This window comes from Monomorium pharaonis, chromosome 8 (assembly GCF_013373865.1).
Source record: "Monomorium pharaonis isolate MP-MQ-018 chromosome 8, ASM1337386v2, whole genome shotgun sequence".
Lineage (NCBI taxonomy): Eukaryota > Metazoa > Arthropoda > Insecta > Hymenoptera > Formicidae > Monomorium > Monomorium pharaonis.
This window is the reverse complement of record NC_050474.1, coordinates 11130544-11154905: the sequence shown is the minus strand read 5'-3', so window position 1 is coordinate 11154905 and position 24362 is coordinate 11130544. Positions and strand designations below refer to the sequence as shown.

Below are 24362 nucleotides of genomic sequence, written 5' to 3'. Positions count from 1 at the left end.
AGGGTCCAATGCATTTCAATTTGCATATAGCGGAATTTGATATGTACGCGAAATAGAAAAATACTTAGAGGTACATAATTAAGTTATGAGAGGATATAATCACTAGCATAGACAAGCGATAGGATGTTTTGAAAAATAAGAAAGGTTTAACGGATATGATAAATACACTCCGAAAGGTTTTAAGATTTTAAAGAAAAAAGAAAAAAGAATTAAAGCTAAATACGGAGAAAGAAAGTAAAGATGAAGGTAGTCAATAGGAATGGGAGAGAATAATTAGGAAAATGGAAATAGGAAGATAAAAGAATAGAAGAGGTAAGAAAGTTTAAATATCTTGGCGTTTTAATAAGATAGGGAATTAGAAAAAGGGTACATAAAGAAAATAGGAAGAAGGAAAGGTGGCAGTTAACAAGATATGAAAAATGAATAAGTAAATATTATTTTAGGTAAAAGTGGAAGGAAAAATTAGAGATAGAAAGGAGGAAGGAAAGAGAAGAGAGTAGAGGTAATAAAAAGTAGAGGAAAAGGTTGAAGTAAAATGGTTAGATAATATAGTAACGGAATATAGTTATAAATTGAAAGAAAAAAGATTGTAAACAGAAAAAAGATGGAAAGATAGTTGAAAGAAAAACGATGAGATAAGATTAGATTGCATTATAGGTAGAACTTATGCAGTTAGAGCGGTACAATAAGTTATATTATGTGATGTAATATTAAAATAAGATTATACGATGGAATAGTTATTAAGATAGATGTGAATGGATGAATGGAGGGATGAGTGTTAGGAAAATTGGAAAATTGTAAACCAAGTTCCCTTCTTGGCTATTGTAATGCTGAAGGAATAAAGATTCTGTTCTAGTAGCAGTTAATCCAGCAAGATTTGCGACTTTTGCTTGATTTTTGTTGCTTTTAGGTTGTCCGTGCATTGCACGCATTTTACTTGATTTTAGCTGTTAATCTACTGTTCAGATTTTGTAATTAGGTTCGACTACCAAAAGCCTATTGTTAAAATAATGCCAATTTAATAGTCATATATATGCCAATTTAATAGTTAATAAGGAAGTCTGTTGACAATCTGCTAACATATGGCACGTATTTTGTTTACTGGGATTGGGATGCAGATTTTTATCGAACTTGAATTTTCGAATTCAAAGCTTTTTGTACGTTCAATCTTGAATAAGTTTAAAAAATGGTTTAATTAACATATCTTCAATTGTAGCAGTAGCAGTAGCAGAATAGTAGCAGTAGTAGTAATAGTAATAGTATCTTTCTAGACACGATCCGCTGCTGACACGAAGACCAGATGATGGGGAGACGACACACATGCGCTCAGTCAGTTGATTGTGTTAGAACACCTCGGCTACATTCGAAGAGCAGAGCTATCTTCTTTTCTTTTCTTGTATGCGCTCTTCATTTCTTGATACTCCGAACAAAGCAAAAGGAGAAAAGATAACCGTGCTCTCCAAATATAGCCGAGACCACCCAACGCGATTATCCAACTGAGCTCATGTGCACCATTTCTTCATCATCTGGTTTTCCGACTCGGGTTTGAAAAAACTGAGTAGCAATAACATGCTATTTCAGATTCTGAGGTGGATTCAACCGTGTTTGCACTGAGGATGAATTATTAGTTTCTATTTATAGATTTCTATGTAATACGATATAAATCAATAATAATCGTGTTTAATTTCTGTATTGTTAAATTTTGTTCATTGTTTTATTCACAAGTTTTTATTGATTATATTATGACATTGTTGTAATATTACATTGCAATACTTAAAAACGAATGTTTTATTATCAATACAATGTCGCAGCAATATTTGCAATGTTGCATAATATTGCAGTGACATTTTACAACGTTTTTGCAACGTTGCAATCTTGCGATGAAATATTGCAATATTACTGTAATCCTTCTCTTAAAAAAAAAAAAAAAAAAAAATTTGGTAATAGTTACCAAATGTTGAATAAATAATACTAATTAAATATTTGGTTAACCAAAAGTATTTTTACTTTTCTAAATACTTTTCTAAGTAAGTATTATTATAAAATTGGTTATACTTATTACATATTTGCGAAAATAAAATTATTTTTTGTTATATTAATCAAATATTTAATTGGCATTATTTTACTCAACGTTTGATAGCTATTACCAAACTCTTCAGTATGCTATATGCTTCAGTATGAATAATTTACTAAGAGAAACTCGCACTCGGGTATCGTGGGATCTATTCTTTATAAAGCAATGGTACACTCTCCGAATATCTGCAGTAACTGGCGTTGTTTTTGCGTGCTAGACTGTTTTGTAAATCAGCTTGTTGTTTGACATAATGGCTCTGAGACAGCGAGTTTTTCCATGTTGTGTTGTTTCTTTCTTGCACCGAAAATTTATATTTTTGCTCGATGACCGATGAGAAACTATCCTTCACTTTCCCTGTAAATTTGACAATTGCAAAGTATTTAGTTAAATATAACTAAGCAAAAACAACATTTTAGTCTAATTAAATATAAACATAATTATATGAAAGCAAATTTGATAATATTATCCATACAACATTTAAAAATTTTTCAACAATATCTCAGAAATATTTCAAAAATAAAACATTTTATAAATATTGTAAAATATATGTCTATGATATTTTTGAGACAACTCTAAAATAGCAAAATGTCCATTCTTGTACTCGAAATCTGATAGATAAGTTGCTGAACAGTTACTGAAAAAATATGCAACCTTTCTGAAATATTATAAAAAATTATAAAAATAACCGAAACTTTTCTGAAATATTGCTAACTGTAATCAACAACGAATATATAATACAGAACTACACACAATTTATATGAAAAAAATAGAGATGATGAGCAGGGTGGCATTCACTTGGACATGGTTCAAATGGACACGGTGCATTTGGATAGGGTGCTTTTGGACACAATATCTTGCGCATGGTTTAAATGGCCACGGTGCATTTGGACACTGTGCACTTGGACATAAAAGAAATTTTATGAAAAATGTCCACCAGTTATATGCACACGTAAAATTTGACCACCGGATATTTACACACAAAAAAATGCCCACCGTTCACTTGGACAAGTAAAAATTGCACACCATTCATTTGCACACCATTCACTTGTGCAAAATTCACTTGCACACCATTCACTTGCCCACCACTCATTTGCACACCAAGAAATGCGCACTGATCATTTGCACATGGAAAGATGCACACCGATCATTTATACATGGAAAGATGCGCACCGATCATTTGCACACGGAAAGATGCACACCGTTTATTTGGACACGGTGCTTTTGGACACCGTTCATTTGCACACTGTTCACTTACACACGAAAAGAAACGGATACATACACACACGCGTACGCGCGCGCGTACACACACACGGAGGGAGGTGCAAAAGGGGCCTTCGGTCCTTCTCCTGCACCCACCCCGTCGATAGAACGCCCTCGGCATATAGTTATTTCTCAACGTCTATTAAGCTGGCACAGCCACTTTAGCATAATAGATTAAAACTTATTTAGAAATTTAGTGCTCTTTTGTTGCTAATTTGTTGTTTTATTCCCGATTTTGTTGCTCCGTTTCGGAGAAAATAGTGGTTGTGCTAACTGAAGATTAAAATTAGCACAACCAGAAAAAAAGTAAATAAATAATAAAAACTAATAGCATATTTCTTTACGGCTATTTTGTTGCTAATTAGTTACTCTATCCCCGACTTTATTGCTCCACCCCTAATTGCCGAAAACCACCCTTAAAACTTCCCCATATAAAAAATTATTAAAAAACTGCAAATTTGTGAAATATCTCGATAGAATACGTCTCTCTGATTTTGTTGCTCGTTATTTTCAGTAACCCCGATTTTGTTGCTCCACTCTTAATCCTTAAGAACTACCCTTAGCTATCCCACATCAGCACAACACCTTAATATTGCGAATTTATCAAATCTTTCGATGGAATACGTCCCTCTGATTTTGTTGCTCGTTATTTTCAGTAACCCCGATTTTGTTGCTCCACTCTTGATCCTTAAAAACTACCCCTAGCTATCCCACATCAGCACAACACCTTAATATTGCGAATTTCTCAAATCTTTCGATGAAATACGTCCCTCTGATTTTGTTACTCGTTATTTTCAGTAACCCTGATTTTGTTGCTCCACTCTTGATCCTTAAAAACGACCCCTATCTATCCCACATCAGCACAACACCTTAATATTACGAATTTCTCAAATCTTTCGATGGAATACGTCCCTCTGATTTTGTTGCTCATTATTTTCAGTAACCCCGATTTTGTTGCTCCACTCTTGTTCCTTAAAAACTACCCCTAGTTATCCCACATCAGCACAACACCTTAATATTGCGAATTTATCAAATCTTTCGATGGAATACGTCTCTCTGATTTTGTTGCTCGCTATTTAAATGCTACAATGAATGATAAATGGACATACATGATGTACATACATGTAATATATAAATCATGTACATGTGTATATACTTCCGATCTGCAATGTATATTATCCTGTAATATTTGTATATACATTTTATATTTATTAAATGTACGGTGTAATACAGGAGCATATACATAGTATATACAATAAATGTATATACATAAATGTATATACGTGGTATATACAATGTATATTAAATTGTTTTGTGGGTAAAATAACGTATAGTGTACATCAAGCTTTTTATTTTGCAATGTAAAATTTATTTATTTATTTGTTATGTACATAAGTAAGTGTGGATGCACTTCTTTTGTTTTTTTAACATTTTTTGATGTTAATACAAGATCGTCGTATTCGATCCAACAGTTTCCAGAGCGCTGAGCGATTGCTGTGTAATGTCCTAAGCTGTGTTGTATCTCCGTAAATGATCTTCGTGTTGACATTGGGGATATTTTGTAATGTATAATGCCGACTAACCGAAGTTCATTTTCTATGTCTAACGGATTTGCTATCACTTGTGGTAAATAAATAAAAGAATTTTATAGGATTTCTTTCATTTTTGAAAGTACAGACATCGAATAGCACTATAGGACCTGAAAAGAAATTAATTTGAATATGTATGTCTTGAATTATATATATATATATATATATATATATATATATATATATATATATATATACAGGGTGAAACACGAGCATCGTACAAATTTTAATGGGAAGATAGCCGGGATCAAACAAAAAAAGTATACGATAATGTTTGGTTATTTTTATTGATAGCCGAGATATTAATTTTTTAAATTGTGCAAATGAGAGCGCACTGAGGGGAGCGCTGAATCGCTCGAGCCATAGCACGGCCCACTGCGAGTGAGATGCAGTGGGACGCAAGAGCGGCGAAACAGTCAGTGGTGCGCCTTTCCTTCTTCCCCCCTGCCGCCGGCAGCCTATGCTTGACACAGTGGGCCCTGTAGGCCGTTCTATGGTTCGCAAGCATAGGCTGCCGGCGGCAGAAGGGAAGAAGGAGAGGCGCACCGCTGACTGTTTCGCCGCTCTCGCGTCCCACCGCACCGCGCCTAGATGCTTGAGACAGTGGGCCGTGCTATGGCTCAAGCGATTTGGCACTTCCCTCAACGTGCTCTCATTTGCGCAATTTAAAAAATTAATATCTCGGCTATTAATGGAAATAACCAAACATTATCGTATACTTTTTTGTTCATCTTGATCCCGGCTATTTTCCCATTAAGATTGGTACGATGCTCATGTTTCACCCTGTATATAATTCAAGACGTGTGTGTGTGTGTGTGTGCGCGCGCGCGCGTGTGTGCGTGTGCGCGTGTGTGTGTGTGTGTGCGTGTGTGCGTGCGTATAGTGCTTGCATATTTTATACAAACAATGCTGAATTATTTTTAAATGTTATTCTACATTTTTTAAACATATATCTTTTAAACATTTTGCCATTTTAAGGTATTTGTAACTAAAATCATGGTATTCATGTAAACATAACTTTGTTATTATATTAAATCATCGTTATTTATATTTTATTTTTTATATAATTAACCGCATAAATATGCATAATGTGTATAATGTAAAACATTTTACTATTAAACAATAGTCATAAAACATAATACAATAAGAATATTTTAGAAGGAGTTTTAGGTCTTTCAACTATTGGTTATAGAAAGCTGTTGTATTATTGATAGTATTAATTGCAGGACGCAATTATATGCAATAATTATTGAACGTGTAGAAATGAGTTAAATGAGAGTTTCTTAAACATGAAATGTATTGTTGTTTCCATATAACTTTTACATCTAAACTTTAACATATATTTTAAAAATTAAATACTGTCTATCACAAATTTATTAAACTAGCATTAAAGCCAAGAAATAAGTTAAATATAAAATTAAAATCTCGGTAAAAGTTGACTTTCCAAAAACATAATATAATTTTAATTACCTATTTTAGAAAGTGTTGTCGTTTCAAAATCTAAGCAATTTTTTTGATAACGCTTTTTCTTTCCTGTTAATATAATGTTATTGTTTATAATATTATAAAAATTATCTTGCAATATCAAGTTTGAATCAATTTGTGCAACAGGTAATTTTTTTATCCGTGTTGGACATCCCATATCGCAAGTTGATACCTCTTCAAAACGGTGCGTTTTTAAAAATTATGCTGGCCAAATAACCAACATTGGTTTGGCAATCAACTTGTACATAATTTTTAAAACTTAAATTTTCAGAAATGAAAATAGACTTAAGTATTTGCGCACGTAGCTTGTAGGTATATGTTTTGATACCTTTATCCAATGGCCATTTCGTACATCGAATTATCGTTATATGCTGCACGTATCTACGTTATAAGATAAAGTTTAAATTAATAACAATTTACACATATTGTTTAAAATAAATTTGTTAAGTATTAATAATAATTATAATTAAAAATAAATTATAAATATATAATCGTAGTTTGCAAAGAATCAGTAAATAATTTTATTATAAAAAAACATTTATAGTAGACATTTTATTATAGAAAGTTAAAATATAAATTTATGCATCTCAAAATTTAATGTTTTTTGTCTAGATTTAGACAAGTACACTGTTTTAATTACTTAAAAAATAGTATACCTTGTTTTCAAAGTGTTTATTGTCTGCCAAAGCTACAAGCACAATTTGTAAAAGGCTGTCTAATGCGCACGTATTCGTTATAGAATAATTTGTGCCATCTATATTAATTGATTGTAGCTCTATGGCACTACCATTTTTTATAATTGGAAGCTTTGTACTTTTGCTCCATGCTAAAGAATCTTGTATATCGTGCTGATTATTTCCCAAATACTTTGCTGTACGTTTTTTATCTTTAGCAGAATTTAACCCTCGCCAATTTTCCGTTTCTTGTGTAACAAGAATTTCTTTACAATTTTCAAATGCAGAGCAAGATAACGCTTCTGTCCATCTTCTTCTTCGTAAGCAACTGAACATTCTTGCAGTGCATGGACTGCCTTTTTACAAATGACACAAACATGAGCACCAGATGAAATGTCATTATCTTCACAAGCTGGACACAGTTTTAAATGCGTTTGCCGCGAGGCGTTAACATTTTGCATGTCTTCATTTTTGTTGCATTCGTCTATACTTGTATCGTCATTTAAAAATACACTTTCTTCTTTTGCGTCAACGATTTTTAATTTGCCGTGTAAGAAATCTAAATGAATTTTTATAAATTCATCCACTCTTATAGGAAGATTATAGGTTTTTAATATATTATTTTTTAATTTATTAAATTCTCCTTCTACAGCTGCGCTGGACGCTGGTACTCGTCCATAACCAAAATCATCGCGACAAACGCTTGACCATAACGGAAACATATTCATGTCTTTTAACAAACGTTCCGCTAAAAGTGGATAATAATGAGCATTGTCACGATCGCCAACTTCGTGTAAATTATTGTTTATTTCATTATTTAATCCAACAGCCCATGCCGACTATTCGTTATCTAATTTTTCGACTATTTCGTCGTCATTAATAGTTGGATTTTTTTCTTCAAAATCTTCCGTGTTTTCATAATCTACTATACCTGCGACATTAGCCAACAAACAATTGTAATAATAACATACAAATAAATATTATTTAGTGAAAAACTGACTAATTTTAAAAATAATAGCATATCTACAATACTAGATGTGGCGGAACTTCGCTCGTTCCGGTGTGTTGGTTCTCTTGTCGCTGGGATAGGTCTTTCGCCAGTGAACTAAGCCGTAGTTGAAAACAAAATTTACGTTTTATCTTTTAATATACACTATGTACATATATACAATATATTATGTTTTCATATATTCAGGTGGCCCTGACAAGGGCCGTTTGTGAAAAAGGCTTTAGGCCTTAAGCCTCCACCGTATTGGTGGTTTGGTTATCGTAACTCGGTACGCTGGCTTCTCGTTGTTGCAGTCGGTATCGTTCTTGGACGGCGTAGCTGCAGTCTCCTCTCCAATCTCGACACGTCTTTTTGTCCGGGATAGTCTCTCCTTGGATGGTCTCCGTTGTTTGGCCTTCTTCCGTTTCGGTTTGTCGGCCCGACTACTGCGGTTGGTCTGCGTTCCGCACGTGGTGGTGGCTCCAAGGGCCGTCTGTGTTGCCCGATCTCTCCGGCAGCAGTCTGTGGTGTCCGTCTGCGTGACGATACTGCAGCTGTCCCTGGCGAGGTTCTCCAGCAGGTCCGACAGCTGGTATCGTGGGGAGGTGTACCTCCAGATCCTCTGATCTCCTTCGGCCAGCAATACACGAGGTGGCCGCGTGTTCCGGACCGGTGACAATGTGAGCGCCCAGAGTTTCCACTGCAGCGTCTTGGCTTCCTCCAGAGTGGTCGCCGTGGTATCTGAACTGGCAGTAAAGCGTAGTGCTTTTCGCTCTTAAAAACGACTGTCTGCTTCAGAGCGCAAAAAGTGACTCTTCGGTTCACCGCTGCTCCTTATAAAGGCTGGTAACTTTACTTCTGAGTAAGGAGGGCCTCTAGTGGTGAACGCGCGTAACGCGTTTTTGGAAAGTAGGATCTCGAATTTCTTACTGTGCCTCTGTGGCAGCCTACTGTCAAAGGGCGCGTGGTCCTATTTCGCTAATAACATATTGTGGTGGCGTACTGTCAGGGGCGTTTAGCCTTGACTCGCCACACTAGAATAAAAATTTGTTGTTAAAGCAAAACTAGTTGAAATAAAATTAATAATATAATTATATAATGATTTAAATATATAATATAATTAATAAATAATAATAAATAATTTAAATATATAATATAATTATATAATGATTTAATAATTTTAAAGTTCCACTGTCAAATATGCATTTCATGTTTTTGTGAAAAATATACAGAAATTAAATATAAATTACAATAACACACTAAACATATAATATTCAAATATTTTGTCTTAGTATTCATATGTATAGATTTAAATGAGACGCATATAAAAAACTGTGCATTATTTTTTCTTAATTAAAGTCATGCAAAAACACTTTTTCTTTACTTTTATCATTTTGAAAAATGCCAAACTAATTTTTTTTGTACTGTTATAAACCCACATACTTATACACAAATGATAATTCTAATGTATGTTAAAAAATCTTAAAAATAAAAATGTTATCAAAGTTTTCTTTATGCTGTTACATATTTAAAAAATATATTTTAATAAAAATAGAAAAATTAATTGAGAATAATAAAAAAAACTAACCAGTTATCATTGATTTTAATCTCTTTTTTTCTTTCTCGCAGCTGGTTTCTTCGCCACTTAATACATTTCCTTCTGTTTCTGACCGGGCAATCGTTAAAATGACTTTCAATATAACAGCAGCATCGTCTATGTTTCGGCACATAATTAACTGTCTAATAACAACCATATAAAAAACTTTTATTCATTTTGGAAGATTTTTTAGAACATTTGCGTACGTTTTAATAAAATGCGCAACGTCTATACGTATGTAACATTTCGGTATGGCTTTCTTTTTACAGGCATTAACATAATCTGTTACTGTTGCATGCGTTGTAAAGCACCGTATAGCATTCAATAATGCTTTAGACGAATCTATTACAACCTCGCGCGGATATGGAGCGCCCATTCTGCACCATTCTAACAATCAGAAGTGTATGTTATTGGTTGTATGCCTTTCAGACAACATTTGTGTTGCCGAAAATTGATTTCCGTTATAATTAATAACTGCTTGATATAGGAATATATGTTTTGATAATGTTTGATCTATTCTTAATAACTTTTTTACAATGCTTCCTGTGGCATCAATATATATTGTACTTATATTTGAAGAATAATATTTTCGGTATACTTGTAATTGATGATTCGTCCAATAATGGACGAAAAACGGATCTATTCCAATGTTATGAATACAGTTGGTATAAGCGCTATATTTTATAACGCATAAAGCTTTTACAGGATCGGCGTTAAAAAATTGTGATTTTGTGTATTTATTTTTTGCTACATGCAATACTGATGCTGAATACAAGTGCGGAGGCTCCGGATCTCCAGGTGTCATTAGCTGATTAGCTTTTTCAGTACGATATACCTCAACAGGTTTAGTACGCAATTGTTGTCCAACTATTTCTCTCAGTGGTTTTCTGAGTTGTCGCTTACCACATTTTCCGGTGCCTTTATGTATTTTACATTTTAAAAGTACAATTTCTGCAGTGCAGTCCTCTTCTATGTCGTAAATTACTGCCACATTTGCAAGTACCTGAATATAAAAAATATTACTACAAGATAAATAAACGATAAAATTCTTTAATTTGTCTAGTTTTTAATTATTATATACACGTATCTTATAAAACATACAAATCTTTTTTGTGTATTATTGTATTTATTTCTAATTTAAAATGTTTCTAGGTATAATAAAATATTTGTACAAAGAAAATAACTTTGTAATTACAAATGTATATTTACCGTTTATGTATCCAAATGTACCAGTATTGGATAAGTAATGATTTTGAAATCGAAATCCACATTTTAAGTGTATTGCATCCCAAATATTATTTGTAATAAAGTTTTCCTAGACTCCTGGTTTAAGAGTTTTCCAAATTTTATTTCGTAATTTATTTCGAATATTACGTTTGTAATATTTGAAAACAATTAAGTCCTCAAATTCATGTTTTGGAACTTCTATTATAAAATTAATAGGTTCTATAGAACTTCTATTGACTGTGCTGTCACTTGTATTTAACGACACATTATTATTTGTATTGTCACTTATATTAAAATTATCTGCAGCATTTACATCTCTTGAATGCCCAGTTAGTTGTTTACGTATGCCGTTTCTATCGCACGATACCATAGCATATAATAAAGTAGACGTTATACGATAACCTAATGCAGCGGATAATTCAGACCAAACTATATCATGTTTAGATACTATTTTATCCGACAGTACAATGCGATTTTTATATACTAGAATATTATTCATAATTTCTTCACTTTTCACTTTAGACGGACGTCCTTTATTGGAATGCATTCTGAATAGTTTGCGACCGATGTTGACTATGCAGCGTCAGAGGACAGAATAATGATCAGAAGATCACTGCGAAAAATCTTAGCTCACGAGAAACAACGAAAAATCGAAACGGTTAAAGCGCGACATACAGCACCGCGACTCACGCTGCTCTGACCGTATATCGCGTTTTAGCTGTTTCGATCTTTCATTGTTTAGAAAAACAACGAAAAATCGAAACGGCTAAAGCGCGAAATACGGCGGCGCGACTCACGCTGCTCTGACCATATCTCGCACTTTAGCTATTTCGATCTTTCATTGTTTTCTAATCGAGAACATCCGTCTAAAGTGCAATGAAATAAACTACAAAACAAAATTTTAAAAAACTTCAACCAGGAATCTGGGACGAATTTAATACAAATAAAACTTGGAATGCGATACTTAAAATGTAGATTTCGATTTTGAAATCATTATTTATCCAATACTAATACATCTGGATTCATAAACGGTAAATATACATTTATAATTACAAAGTTAATTTCTTTGTACAAATATTTTATTATACCTAGAAACATTTTAAATTATAAAAAAATACAATAAGTCAGAAAAAGAAAATTTATATGTTTTATAAGATATATAATAATTAAAAATTAGATAAACTAAAAAATTTTGTCCTTTATTTTTCCCAATAATTACAAAAAGTAATACTTTTTATTCAGGTACTTACAAATGTGGCAGTAATTTACGATGCGACATAGAAGAGAAATAAAAGAAGTTGTGGACGTATTCCATCGAAAGATTTGAGAAATTCGCAATATTAAAGTGTTGTGCTGATGTGGGATAGCTAGGGGTAGTTTTTAAGGATAAAGAGTGGAGCAACAAAATCGGGGTTACTGAAAATAACGAGTAACAAAATGAGAGGGACGTATTCCATCGAAAGATTTGAGAAATTCGCAATATTAAGGTGTTGTGCTGATGTGGCATAGTTAAGGGTAGTTTTTAAAGATCAAGAGTGGAGCAACAAAATCGGGGTTACTGAAAATAATGAGCAACAAAATCAGAAAGACGTATTCTATCAAAAGATTTGATAAATTCGCAATATTAAGGTGTTGTGCTGATGTGGGATAGTTAGGGGTAGTTTTTAAGGATCAAGAGTGGAGCAACAAAGTCGGGGTTACTGAAAACAACGAGCAACAAAATCAGAGAGACGTATTCTATCGAGATATTTCACAAATTTGCAGTTTTTTAATAATATTTTATATGGGGAAGTTTTGGGGGTGGTTTTCGGCAATTAGGGGTGGAGCAATAAAGTCGGGGATAGAGCAACTAATTAGCAACAAAATAGCCGTAAAGAAATATGCTATTAGTTTTTATTATTTATTTTTTTTTCTGGTTGTGCTAATTTTAATCTTTAGTATTTTCTCCGAAACGGCTGGAGCAACAAAATCGAGAATAGAGCAACAAATTAGCAACAAAAGAGCATTAAATTTCTAAATAAGTTTTAATCGATTGTGCTAAAGTGGCTGTGCCTTAATAGACGTTATTTCTCACTGTGTCCAAGTGAACGGTGTGCAAATAAACGGTGTGCAACTGAACGGTGTGCAAATAAATGGTGTGCAACTAGACGGTGTGCAAATGAACGGTATGCAAATGATCGATGCACTTCTTTTCGTGTGCAAATGATCAGTGTGCATTTCTTGGTGTGCAAATGAGCGGTGGGCAAGTGAACAATGTGCAAGTGAATGGTGCGCAAATAAGTGGTGTGCAAATGAATGGTGTGCAACTTTTATGTGTCCAAGTGAACGGTAGGCATTTTTTCGTGTGCAAATATCCGGCGGCTAAATTTTATGGATGCATATAACTTGTGTATATTTCTATTAAAATTTTTTTTTGTGTCCGAATGCACAGTGTGGAAATGCACCGTGGCCATTTGAACCGTGCGCAAGATATCGTGTCCAAAAGCACCGTGTCCAAGTGCACCGTGTCCATTTAAACCGTGTGCAAGTGCACCGCTCCCGATCAGCAGACGGAGTGAATCAATGAGTACTGACAAGGGAAGGTACCCAACTGTCACTCACGGATTCTAATGAAAATTTGTACACTTGTAAAACTGTGCAAAATAATAGACACGCATTTTTTTATCAGCGGGGAAACAATTTTAAAGGTAGAAACAACTCTTTGTATATATAGGGTGAATATACGGACTTCTTATCGCAAAAAATTAAGTTTTATAAAAAATTGTTTCAAACAAAAGTTGTAGGGTGTAAAAAAATCTATTTACTGGTGCCATGAGTTTGACCTTGGATGGTGTTGCCAAGGTTAGGACGAGGCCACCTTGAATCTTTGCAATGGAACCTTCCATTTTTTATTGCATTCTTGTAGAAACCTTCTCGAGACCTTTTCAAAGCAATATAATTTTAATAACTTTAAGTAAACCGAAGTTATCGAGCTTTTTATGCAAATGTCTCGCCCACGAAGGCAAGAGATCCAATCACAAATTCGATTTCTAGATTCGAAGATGGTCCAATCAACCAAGACAAGATCGGTGGCTGATCCAGCCGATCAAGGCAAGATCAGACGAGTAACGTATTTGAATTTAATAGTTTAAATCTAAAATTGAATTAGGAAGTTTGCATATAATAATTATCGCAAATACATATTGTTACGTGCGTCGCCAGGTATATTCCGCGACCGCGGCTCAGCTGTCCGCGAGTCGATCGATAGTATTGATTTTCCGAGATGGAGTGTTGTCAGCTGTCAGGAGCTTGACAACGCTTGTAAACAACGAGTTGAATCTTGGCCCCGCTCTCTTGTAGACGTGTCTGTGATCGTGTTAATAAAGTCGCCTGTTCTGTGAAATAGAAGTGTCTTTCATTTCCGCACGTTACATTTTGGGGGCTCGTCCGGGATCCGTTCGTCTGATCCTGTGAAGCGCGCGCGAGTTCAAGTGATAAAAGCGCGGAGTGAAAGTGCGAAAAAAGGAAGGATGTCTATTCCCCGTTCCCCCGTCGTGACCCGGTCTCACGGTCCAGTCCCTGCGGAGGATATCCAGACGGACTCGCGGGACTCGGAGCAACAGACGGGAACGATACTTAAGGCTCTCCTGGAGGAGATGCGACTGCTGCGTAAGAGCCAAGTCCGGAGGGAGGAGGAGCAGACGCGGCAACAGCGTGAATTCGTCGAGGCGCTGCGGCAGTTGCGGTTTCCCCGTGGGATAGAAACAAAGCTAAGTCCCACCAATAATATTCTCTCGACCCGGGACGCGAGTGTCGCGTCACGCATAACCGGAGTGGGTGTGGACGTAAGCGGGGATGCGCGGTCGTCTGTGGGTCTCAAATTAAAGCCGGATACTTTCGACGGCTCGGCTTCGTTGTGGGAATTTCTCACGCAATTTTCGTTAATTGCTGGCGCGAACCATGGGGGGGGGAACAGAAAAAGCCGTAGTTCTTGCTTCTTGTTTGCGACAAAAGGCGCGCTTGCTTTTAAATTTGTGCGCTGTAAATGAAGGGTTTATTTCTTTTGAGGAGTTTAAGTCGAAGTTAAAGTTGCGTTTCGGGGAGAGCGAGCTCGCTCAAAATTACTATACTCTTCACAAATCGTAGGCTGTATCCGGAGGAGGATTACGCGGCGTTAGGTGCGGATCTCAAACGCCTTTCGCGTAAGGCGTGCCCCGAGTGTGTGGAGGAGGTGCGCGACAAAATCGCGTGTTCGCAGTTCATCGCTACGCTGCCGGAGGGGTTCGTGAAGCGTTCCCTCCAGGTAGAGGGGATCATGTCTCTTAGAGTGGCGACTGAGCGAGCGAAGATGCTCAGGTCTATCAATTGGAACGGTTTTTTTGGAGAATGGGGGAAGGGCGAATGGGAATTTTTGTTCGAAACAGAAGGAGGGGGAACAAGAAAAGAAAATTTTAAAAGGGCGTGCAAAGAATGGTGAGAGAGGAGGAAAGGACTGTTGACAATGTGGGGCAACTGGTCATTACCGCGCCGAGTGCCCGGCGGGAAAATCGGGAAACTAAGCTCTGTTGGGTTGTTGGGGGCCGGCTCGGCAGGCGGAGCACGGGTCCCTGTTTCCGCGCGCAGCGGGGCTGTTCTCGTCCGTCGTCTCAGCGGAGTGGGCGCGGGAGCGCATGGCCGTTGTTGCGTGACTGGACTTTTAAACGAGAAAGAGTGTGTTTTTAAAATAGACACGGGTTCAGATGTATCGGTTTTGAACACCGAAAGAGCCGCTTCTATGGAGCAGGAGCGCTTGGTTTTTTGTAATTTAAGATATCCTACCGGGGAGAAAGTACTGGTAATTTCTCGTTTTTGTTGAAATTTCTTTGGGGAAATTTTGTATGAATTTTCCATTTTAAGTTGCAAAAGTTAGCGACGAATGTATACTCAGAGTAGATTTTCTTTCCGAGGCGGGAATTTTGGATGGCTTGTTCGAAAGCGCCCTCGGTTTACTGGGCGGCGAGGTGGAAAAGGGGCAAATTTGTTCTCGAATCGAGGACTGCTCTGCTCGGCCTTTCCGGTCCTCTTTTGTGTGTTTTGGAAGAGAGTTCGCGAGAAATTGAGATTGCTCAAAAGCAGACGTTTTCGAATTTCTTAAAAGAATTTTCTCATGTTTTCTCAGAAAATATTGTAGCTGGAAACTGTAATGTTTTGTCTCATTGTATCAAATTATGTGATTCTCGCTCTATAAAGCAGGTTCCTCGCTGAGTTTTCCTTCACTTACAAACGGAAGTGAATAAGATTCTCGAAAATATGAAAGTCCAAAAAGTCATTGAGGAGTCGAATAGTCCTTGGATTTTTCCAGCGGTTTTGGTGAAAAAGAAAGATGGCACCATAAGATTCTGTGTTAACTTTCGTAAATTAAATGCGATGACTATGAAGGATTCTTTTTCGTTGCCTAGAATTGACAATATTTTGGACTGTTTAAAGAGGAACTCGTTGTTTTGCACCATTGATCTTAAAAGCGGATCCTGGCAGGTAAGCATAGATCTTAAAAGCGGATCCTGGCAGGTAAGCCTAGATCCTAAAGATTGTGAAAAAACCGCGTTTTTAATTGGGAACAGATTGTGGCAATTCACAGTTATGCCTTTTGGTTTATGCAACGCCTCTGCTACGTTTGAGCGTCTAATGGAAAAAGCATTAAAAGATTTGATTTCGAAAATTTGCTTTGTTTATTTAGATGACGTAATTATTTTCGGGCAAAACTTTCAAGAGATGTTGTGTAATTTAAAAGAAGTTTTTCTTCGTTTAGAGAGTGCTAATTTAAAGGTAAATCAATGGAGTTTTTTAAAAAGGGAAGTTAAATATCTTGGACACGTTGTTTCCGCGGTGGGGGTTGCAACTGACCCTGAGAAAATTTTATCTGTGAAAAATTGGCCACTTCCGAGAAATCAAAAGCAGGTTAGAAGTTTTCTTGGTTTTTGCTCCTATTATAGAAAATTTGTGAAAGGTTATAATTTAACAGAGAAAAAATCTAAATTTCTTTGATCTGCTGAATGTCAGCAAACTTTTGAGAATTTTAAACAGGTTTTGACGTGCCCTCCGGTTTTGTCTTTCCCTTCGTGGGAAGGGCAGTTCATTTTGGATACCGATGCCTTGAATCATGGGATCGGTGCGGTGCTTTTTTAGTTACAGGGAGAAGAGGAGAAAGTCATCGCTTATTACAGCCGGATTTTCAATAAAACAGAACGGAATTATTGTGTTACTCGTCGAGAACTTCTTGCCGTCGTGGACTCGGTGAAATAATTCCATCATTACTTTTATGGCTGGAAGTTTTTGGTGAGGACGGATCACGTTTCCCTTCGCTAGTTGATGTCCTTTCGGGTTTGGGAAGGACAGCTGGCTAGATGGGTAGAACGCCTGCAACAGTGACTTCGATGTCCTTTTTCGAAGAGGGAAAGTGCACAGAAAGCCAACGGACTTTCGAGACGTCCGTGTCTCTCTGGAAACGTCGTACCGATATTGCTTAAAGGTGGAGACTAATGCAGAATCTTCAAAAGTGGAAATTTTGGGACGGCTGGTTTTTTCGGGTGAGAGTCTTCAGGAGTGGCGCGCTGCCCAGCTCCGGGATGCGACCTCTCGACGTAATTATTTGTGCCAAGGAAGCCGGTATTCGCCCGGATTGGCAAGAGGTTGCTTCGGGTGAACCTTCTCTGAAGATCTATTGGTCTCATTGGGACACGCTTTTGCTAATCGATGGGATTTTTAATAAGAAGTGGATTTTCCCGGATTTGTGAAGGAGTGTTTTTCAGATCGTAGTGCCTCGAGAGAGGGTTCAAGAGGTTTTGGAGGAGACTCGTGATTCTACTGCGGGAGAGCATTTTGGTGTGAATGAAACCTTGCAGAAAATAAGAAGCATTTTTATTGGGCCACGTGCAAGAAGGATGTGGAGAATTGATGTGCTTCGTGTAGGGCTTGTGTTGCTAAAAAAGGCCTCCCAAGAAAAGGAAAATCGCCTCTGGAAATTTATAATGTGGGCGCTCCCTTCGAGAGAGTACAGGTGGATATTCTTGGTCTTCTACCAATTTCTTCGTCTGGAAATAAGTATCTTTTGGTGATTGTAGATTGTTTCACGAAGTGGCCGGAAGCTTTTCCTTTAAGGAATAAAAGAGCCGGTATTGTTGCGAGATCCCTTGTGGAACAAATATTTGCACGTCACGGAATTCCCCTAGAATTGCACACTGATTAAGGGAGAAATTTTGAGTCTCGCCTTTTCAAAGAAATGACTTTGCTTTTAAGAATTAAGAAGACTCGAACAACTCCTCTTCATCCGCAATCGGACGGACAAGTCAAGCGTCAACATCGCTCAATCTTAGATTATTTGGCAAAATTTATTTTCGAGAATCAGAGAGACTGGGATTGTTGGATTCCTCTGTATCTTTTAGCTTATCGTTTTTCGAAACAGGAAGATTGGGATGTCTTCTGCTGAAATGTATTTGGGACAGGATCTTCGTTTACCTTTGGATCTTTTTAGAGGAAATCCACCTTCCGTGGAAAAGGAAGAGAGGACTGATTTTGTTTGTAAACTAAGACGGAAGCTAGATTCGATTCATCATTTCGCCCGACAGCGTCTTTTGTTAAGTTCAAAGAATGTTAAGTTCTGGTATGATTAACGGACAAGGCGTGTTAATTTTGAGCCGGGGACAACTGGTTTGGTTATATAGTCCTCAACGAATTCCGGGAATAGCTCCGAAATTGCAGAGTCCATGTGAGGGACCATGGAAAATAGTTAAAAAAATAAGTGAAGTTTTGTATTGTATACAGAAATTTCTTAAACGAAAAAATAAAGTTGTACATGCTAATCGTTTGACTCCTTTCGTGAATAGGGAGAAAAATCGATACGAGTCCGAGCCCGGGTGTTAAGGGAGGGATTGTTTTGTTTTGGGGATTTCGCGCGTTACGCAGGACGCTGTTTTGCGGAAATGTTATTAATTTAAGTTTCTTTGTTCTTGTGCTGTTTATTGTGTTTGGGTTTCAGCATCATTGTCGGGAAGAACTTCGCGGCAAAGAACTTCGCAGCGAGGAGAGGATGTTTTTGACTTCTTTTGGCGGAGGAGGAGATTGTGGAAAAGAAGTCTGCCTCTTTTACGGTTTTTGACCGTGGTTTTCCCGTGAGACTTTAGGTAAATGCCGAAACGGAGGACAGGGAGCTCTAAGAGCGCAGGGTCCACGGGAGTAAATTTCCTCCCTGATCCCGAAGGGGTAGCACTCATTTGGACACGGTTCAAATGGACACGGTGCTTTTGGACACAAAAGAAATTTTATTAAAAATGTACATCAATTATATGCACACGTAAAATTTGACCACCGGATATTTGCACATGCAAAAATGTCCACCGTTCATTTGGACCCGTAAAAGTTGCACACCATTCATTTGCACAGCGCTCATTTGCACAACATTCACTTGCACACCGTTCACTTGCCCACCACTCATTTGTACACCAAGAAATGCGCACCAATCATTTGCACACGGAAAGATGCGCACTGATCATTTGCACACGGAAAGATGCGCACCGATCATTTGCACACGGAAAGATGCGCACTGATCATTTGCACACAGAAAGATGCACACTGATCATTTGCAAACGGAAAGATGCGCACCAATCATTTGCACACCGTTCATTTAAACATGGTGCTTTTGGACACCGTTTATTTGCACACCGCTCAGTTGCACACCGTTCAATTGCACACCATTTAAGTCGCAAACCCATGTGGTGCAGTGAATGCTTTACATACACACACACACATGGAGGGTGCAAGAGGAACCTTCGGCCCCTCTCCTGCACCCACCCCGTCCAAGTCGCTAACCCATGTACACATTGCAAACGCAGCCACAATGTATGAATATTTAATATGCGTTTGATTGAACGGTGTGCAAATAAACGGTGTGCATCTTTCCGTGTGCAAATGATCAGTGCGCATCTTTTCGTGTGCAAATGATCAGTGTGCATCTTTTCGTGTGCAAATGATTAGTGCGCATCTTTCCGTGCGCAAATGATCGGTGCACATTCCTTAGTGTGTAAATGAGTGGTGGGAAAGTGAACGGTGTGCAAGTGAATGGTGTGCAAATGAGCGGTGTGCAAATAAATGGTGTGCAACTTTTACGTGTCCAAGTGAACGGTGGGCATTTTTTCGTGTGCAAATATTGGTGGTAAAAATTTACGTGTGCATGTAACTGGTGTACATTTTTAATAAAATTTCTTTTGTGTCCAAATGCACAGTATGCAAATGCACCGTGTGCAAATGCTTCGTAGTTATTTGAACCGTGCGCAAGATATCGTGTCCAAATGCAGCGTGTCCATTTGAACCGTGTGCAAGTGCACCGCTCCCATCCCGAAGTAAGAAGTAAGAAGCGCGCAAGATTCGGCAGGAAAAGGAAGCTTCGCGGTGGAAGAGGAGCACGGGGACGGCAAAGGGAAGCGGGTGCGGAAATTCCGCGAGGGAGCCTGGCCAGCTCTGCGTGGAAGAGAGCCTGTGGAAGCCCCTTTCAGAGGAAGGGACACTTGGTTGGACGTGGCTCGGGAACCAGCTACGGCAGCGCTGGAAGGACAGGAAATCGTCCTAGAGCTGAGTGACCTTCCGGAAGTTTCACAGAAACTGCCTCTCGGATTGTTGGGACAACAATCTAGAAGAGGGGGGACAGTGTTACGTGCGTCGCCCGGTATACTCTGCGACTGCAGCTCAGCTGTCCACGAGCCGATCGATATTGATTTTCCGAGACGGAGCGTTGTCAGTTGTCAAGAGCTTGACAACGCTTGTAAACAATGAGTTGAATCTTGGCGCCGCTCTCGTGTAGACGTGTCTGTGATTGTGTTAATAAAGTCGCCTGTTCTGTGAAATAGAAGTGTCTTTTATTTCCGCTGCGCGCACGCTACAATATTTATACTTACTGAATATTTTGTCTTGAGCTTCATGAAATATACATATGATATGCGAGATGAATACTTTATAATAAAGAATCATCGTTAATAAAAAACAATAGATACAACATTCTTTGTTCTCAAAGGGCTGTACTGAAACACGCATGTAATGGTTTGATTAGCGATAATTGTGAAAAGCATTATCCCTAACTGTAAACTAATACTGTAACCAGCCATCCAAGGCAAGATCGGTGGCTGATCTAGCCGATGAAGGCAAAATTAGAGGAGTATCCGTTTTGACTAGAAATATTTACTTGCTCATATTAGTTTGAGAATTTATTAGCTTTTGCAATAGTCATAATTCTTAAATAGATGTGTCATGCACAAAAATTTTGTACACTAAGCGCATCTTATCACAGCTATGTCACTGCACAAATCACACGCTGGTGCACAGCTTTTAAAGCAATAATCTACTCAAATTCAGGTGATCTGTTCTGTAAGTAACTCTTTTTATACCATGCATATTTTACAAGATTTAGAAATCTAGTGAAAGAAAACTGATTATGGATGATAGATTGAAGCTGAATAATATTGTTCCGTAGGTGTAAATTTATATCATAATGGAAGATAATGAATCAATCGTGGAGAACGACTATGTCTGAAAAATGTCAAAGAAAATTTTTCCATAGCCTAAAGAAATGTACATCGAGTGGTTGAATCTTACCTGTTGTGCCTATAGTCAGAATTTTAGGCATTCTATTTATTTCTGCGACTTTTTCGAACGTTTTAGAATTTTGACCACTCCAGGAATCAAGCAAAGCACACTTTCATCACTAGATGATAGAAGAAATACCTCTTTGAACCAAGTTCTTATAAGATCTGACGTCAATTTAGACCTGACTTTGAAGCTAACACAAGAATGTTTTCTATATTCATCAAATTTTCTTGCACTCGAGGCCTGAAATTTCCTCCTTTTTCTTGCAAGATTATTAGTAAGGGTGACAGTAAAACACCGTTTGCAGAAACTACAGGCTGGATAATGTAGTTATGAGCCATTGAATGAAGACTGTATTAATGCTTCAACATTTTTTGGGCCTTTAAATGATAATATACGTCCTGTATGCATCTCCAAATTAAAACCGGATTGATCAGAATTGAAAACATTTTCTTCTCCAATTTGCGTAATAATAGTTTTTACATTGTTCACGAAATCGACAGTTTCTTTTTCTAGTTTGTCTTTCTTAACTATCGATTTCTGTGTGATAAATTTGTTAATTTTTCTGGAAACGATTCTATTCTTCTTTCTTAAATGAGTAAAGCCATTTTTTAGAAGCTTGGAATAAATCAGGCGATAAGAAAACTTCATCTCGAGTTTTTAAAGCCCATCTACGAAGATCCAAATCATGAACTGTCGCTGATTTATTTAAAGTTTTTTTAAACCGATTTAGTACGTATTGAGAAATTCTTCTTAATTTCTCAAATTGAGTTTCATCACTCGAAACTTGCTTTTTCCAACGATATAACTGTCGGCTTGATTTCAGACGTTTAAATTTTGACTGAACTGACGCAAATTTTAATTTATGTTTCTGCCCTGATTTCCAATGTTTAATTGCTTTTTTCTTATATTCTTGAATAATTTCTTTATCTTCAGAGAAACCATTTCCGTTTCCACGTTTACCACATCATCATGATCTTTGTCCTCGACCGCAGTTGCATTTGAATTAAAATTTGCATCATAGTCATTGAAGTGTAATTCTTCATAAACTTCCATGAAAAAAGAATCGTCGATCGCATCCTTTATCAAAATTGCCAATTGCTGGCTAAAAGCTCTCTTATTTTCAGTTATAACAGTTTCAATATCGTACTGTGATGCATCAAAAGTTATCTTCAATAATTTCAAAATATTTTTAGGATTCTTGATCATGCTCGAGGAGTAAAAACTAAAACAATAACTTGACGAACAAGGAAGTTGATGTGATGTTGAATATCATGTATAAGTAATCGAAAGCTGTTATGTGTGATTAATTATCTATGATTAAATTATGTCATAACAAAATATTTTAATTTAATAATGTTTATTCACGATAGATTACATAGCGATAAAATGAGAACAAAATAAAGCTGTTATCCAAATGAGATCCCTCAAGAGACCAGTAAATAAACAAACAAAACAAATGTTTTAAAAAAGAATGAGAAATAAGTGCCCGACTATACCGCAAGTAATATGTAATAAGCAAAAGAAACAATTAATTGTTTTTCGTCTCTAAAATTTATTTGTTTTGAAGGGAAAATTAACCAAATCTTAAGGGGTATTCTGGTAAAAATTCCATTAGAAACGGATAAAAAATGTATCCTATCCCTTTGTAACTGTTTTACTATGCGTTTCTTTCCTTGCATTTACAGATAGAAATGGATAAAAAATGTTGCAGATTGTACAGGATTATATACGCAAAAACGGAAAGAAAGGCTAACTGCATTTAACTGTTCTGTAACGGAACTATCCAAATATGTGTGCTGATGTAGCTATCCGTTTTTTACTGTTTTACTATGCGTTCCTTTCTCTGCATTTACAAGTAGAAACGAATAGAAAATGTTGCAGAGTGTATGGGATTATGTACGCAAAAATGGAAAGAAAGACTAACTGCACCTAACTGATCTGTAACGGAACTATCCAAATCTGTGCACTGATGTAACTATCTGTTTCTAACATACGACTCGGACATCACGATGAGTCCACGTGACATGTAATTGCAGTGTGTTTTCTTATTTAACACCTGTTCCTCTCACTCTGCTTACCATTCTCAGGGGCACCAGCGAACTCGTCGCCGAGTCGCGAACAGTATCTAACGGAACGATCCAACTCTATACGGTAATGTAACTATTCGTTTCTATGTGCATTATACAAAAATTCAAAACATCCAGTTATAAATGCTGTAAAGTGAACGAATACAAAAACGTGCACATGCAAGAACATGATAGAACAAAAAAAATCTTTTTAATTAATTGCACTAGTTTATCTTCTTTCCTTTGCACTAAAAGGAGAAAAATAAATTCTGAATTAGTTTAACTAAAAAAACGTACCGTTATACGTCTGCATACATACATTCAGATCATTTCGTTAAAAATTGATTATATACCTTAAATAAATTCTTATAAGTTGACGTTGCAAACAGAGGCAGATGGATATAGCTTCCGTAATTACGGATAGATACTATCTATACTCGGTGCGTTCAGAATATGGACAGAAACGGACAAAAATCGTATCCGTAATTACAAATAAATTTCTATAGGTTGACGTTGCAAACACAGGCAGATGGATATAGCATCCGTAATTACAGATAAATACTGTCGATGCGTTCAGAATGTGGACAGAAACAGACAAAAATCGTATCCGTAATTCCAAATAGATTCCTATAAGTTGACGTTGCAAACAAAGGCAGATGGATATAGTATCCGTAATTGCAGACAGATATCGTCAGCATCTGATGCATACAGGATGCAAACAGAAACGGACAGAATTTATTTCTGCAAAAACTTATAAATGCTGATATACGGATAAATTACTAGTACATACAGTTACACGCTGTTGCAAT

The 24362-nt window shown here is 36.8% G+C and overlaps 2 protein-coding genes across 2 annotated transcripts in view; both read right to left on the bottom strand.

The window, feature by feature from the left end:
• Positions 1-2083: 2083 nt before the first annotated feature.
• LOC105831307 (monocarboxylate transporter 10) overlaps positions 2084-24362 on the bottom strand; it is a 325574-nt gene continuing 303295 nt past the window's right edge. Inside the window, exon 9 of the mRNA XM_036291331.1 lies at positions 2084-2428. Within this exon, the coding sequence (XP_036147224.1) occupies positions 2223-2428 (206 nt within the window). The 3' untranslated portion in view covers positions 2084-2222. The remainder of the gene's footprint in view (positions 2429-24362) is intronic.
• LOC118647099 lies at positions 6943-10735 on the bottom strand. Its single transcript, XM_036291329.1, has 2 exons — positions 9659-10735; positions 6943-9104 (listed from the first exon to the last, which is right to left on the bottom strand). The coding sequence occupies exon 2, from the start codon at positions 7808-7810 to the stop codon at positions 7307-7309; it is 504 nt and encodes a 167-aa protein (XP_036147222.1). The 5' UTR covers positions 7811-9104; positions 9659-10735; the 3' UTR covers positions 6943-7306.

Excerpts from the sequence above, each read along its gene's own strand:
- LOC118647099 (XM_036291329.1), bottom strand. The coding sequence starts at position 7,810 with ATGAATATGTTTCCGTTATGGTCAAGCGTTTGTCGCGATGATTTTGGT.